Genomic DNA, 2,500 nt, shown 5'->3' on the forward strand with positions numbered 1-2,500 from the left:
TTCAAGATTCTGCAGACTGAGTATTCTGACCTGGATTTACAGCTCATTAAATTCATGCTCTACTTTGTGTTCGCGGTAGTGTGGACTGAGTCGAGCATGTGCTTACCTACATCCATTGTTTACTTTTGCTGGTAATCATGTTACCGCTGACAAAATACCCCCACAAACGAAATCCATACCCTACAAGTGACTACATTTTGTAAGTAAAGTCTGAATATGCAACAACCAATACGATACCACAGGCTAAGCAGTCTGCCCATTAAGAACAGGCGTGCTTTGATTGAGCACTGCACTCATCTTTATTGAAGAGTGTGATTTTTGAATCTACCTTCATCACCACTGTCATTAATGTTATTGTAAACTGGTGAGAAATCATCACCAGTGATTACTGTTATACCTGGTCCGATCAGGTATATATCCGATCATGGTGGGAGGCTTGGATGCTGAGCACAGAAGATGAGATGGATTGGTTATAGAACTCAAAGAAAATACAAGTAGAATAGTGGTGCTTCAACAAGATAAGGCTGACTGTGAAAACAGTAATTATTCAATAGCTATAGCTAGCTATATAGCTATATGTGTGTACATATATATATATATATATATATATATATATATATATATATATATATATATATTTAAGTAAATATATTTGTGTATGTGTAAATAAATAAATAAATATATATATATATATTGCCAAATACCTTCAGATGATGTGCTAGAGGATGTTAATGCTGCCCTAAATATCATCCCTACAAGGACCATCACTGACACCATCAAGCTGATTCACATTATAGTCTTGGAGGTGCTTGAATTCAAGATGGACATGGTACATAAGAACCAGTATCCTCTGTGGAAGAGATGGCTGGAGGCCAAGATAAAGAGAGAAACACAGAAAGGATTTGGCAGGAACACCAGAGAAGTCAAGCACCAGCTACTGGTCAACAGAGCAATCGCCTGAGACTGCAAGAGCAGAAAGACCAACCTGTGCACAGCATGGATTGACTACAAGAAAGCCTACGACTTGGTGCCACACACATAGATACTGGAATGACTGGAACTATACAAGATCAACAGGACACTAACGGCCTTCATAAAGAACTCCATGGAAATGTGGAAGATGAACCTGGAGGCCAACTCAAAGCCCACTGCCCAAGTCATCATCAAATGGGGCACATACCAACGGGATGCACTGTCACCACTGCTGTTCTGCATAGGCCTGAGTGCCCTCAGTCAGATCATCAAGAAAACTCACTATGGATACTGATTCCAAAGTGGGGTTAACAATACACCACTTGCTCTACATGGATGACATCAAGCTGTATGCCAAGAATGAGCGAGAAATCGACTCACTGATCCACACCACCAGTATCTACAGCAAGGACAAGGGAATGTCATTCAGACCAGACAAGTGTGGTCAGATGGTATCAAAGAGAGGCAAGATGATCAGAACTGAAGGAGCTGACCTACCAGAGGGCAACATAGGAGATATCCAGGACAGCTACAAGTACCTTGGGATCCCACAGGCCAATGGAAATTATGAGGAGGCCGCAAGGAAGTCGACCACAACCAAATACCTCCAGAGAGTAAGGCAAGTCCTGAGAAGTCAGCTGAATGGTCAGAACAATGTCCGAGCCATCAACATGTACGCACTGCCAGTCATCAGATACCCAGCTGGGATCAGAAGCTGGCCAAAGGAGGAGATGGAAGCCACAGATATCAAGACAAGAAAGCTCCTCACCATGCATGGAGGGTTCCACCCCGAGTCCAGCACCCTGAGCTATACACTAAGTGGAAAGAGGGGGGCCGAGAACTAATGAGCATCAGAGCCACTATCCAGGATGAAACATCCAAAATCCAGAAGTACATCAAGAGGATAGCCCCAAAGGATTAGCTGCTAAGTGAATGCCTCAGACAACAGAAACCTGGTGAGAGCAAAGAGGTGGAGGAGCAAACAACATGGAGGGACAAGCCCCTACATGGTGCATAGGAACATTAGATAGTGGAAGTTGCCAATATCAGGAAGACCTACCAGTGGCTGGAGAATGCTGGACTGACAGATAGCACAGAGGCACTAATCATAGCAGCACAAGAACAGGCCCTAAACACAAGGGCCATAGAGGCCAGGGTCTACCACAACAGATCAGAACCAAGGTGCAGGCTGTGCAAAGATGCCCCTGAGATGGTCCAGCACATTGTGGCAGGGTGCAAGATGCAAGCAGGATCAGTGTACATCGAGAGGCACAATCAAATGGCTGGGATAGTGTACAGGAACATCCGTCCCCAGTATGGACTTGAAGTACCAAAATACCGATGGGACACACCGCCAAAGGTGGTTGAAAACAACAGGGCTAAGATCCTGTGGGACTTCAGCTTCCAGACTGACAAACAGCTGCTTGCTACCCAATCGGACATAGTGGTGGTTGAGAAACACCAGAAGAGGGCAGTGGCGGTAGATGGTGCGCTACCAGCCGACAGCAACATCAAAAAGACGGAACAC

The 2,500-nt window shown here is 44.8% G+C and overlaps 3 protein-coding genes across 10 annotated transcripts in view; 2 read left to right on the top strand and 1 right to left on the bottom strand.

Annotated features, from left to right (window-relative positions):
- LOC117260087 (apolipoprotein(a)-like) overlaps positions 1–2,500 on the bottom strand; it is a 195,025-nt gene that overhangs the window by 155,400 nt on the left and 37,125 nt on the right. The window lies entirely within an intron of this gene.
- On the top strand, positions 821–1,817 carry LOC144462789 (uncharacterized). Its single transcript, XM_078167471.1, is given in 3 exon segments — positions 821–940; positions 1,070–1,282; positions 1,284–1,817. Coding segments are annotated over 3 exon segments (867 nt in total).
- LOC144462790 (uncharacterized) overlaps positions 1,907–2,500 on the top strand; it is a gene marked incomplete at its 5' end in the record, with an annotated part of 807 nt that continues 213 nt past the window's right edge. The window contains 1 exon segment of the mRNA XM_078167472.1: positions 1,907–2,500. This exon segment is cut by the window's right edge and continues 213 nt beyond it. Within this exon segment, the coding sequence (XP_078023598.1) occupies positions 1,907–2,500 (594 nt within the window).

Source organism: Epinephelus lanceolatus, chromosome 4 (assembly GCF_041903045.1).
Source record: "Epinephelus lanceolatus isolate andai-2023 chromosome 4, ASM4190304v1, whole genome shotgun sequence".
NCBI lineage: Eukaryota > Metazoa > Chordata > Actinopteri > Perciformes > Serranidae > Epinephelus > Epinephelus lanceolatus.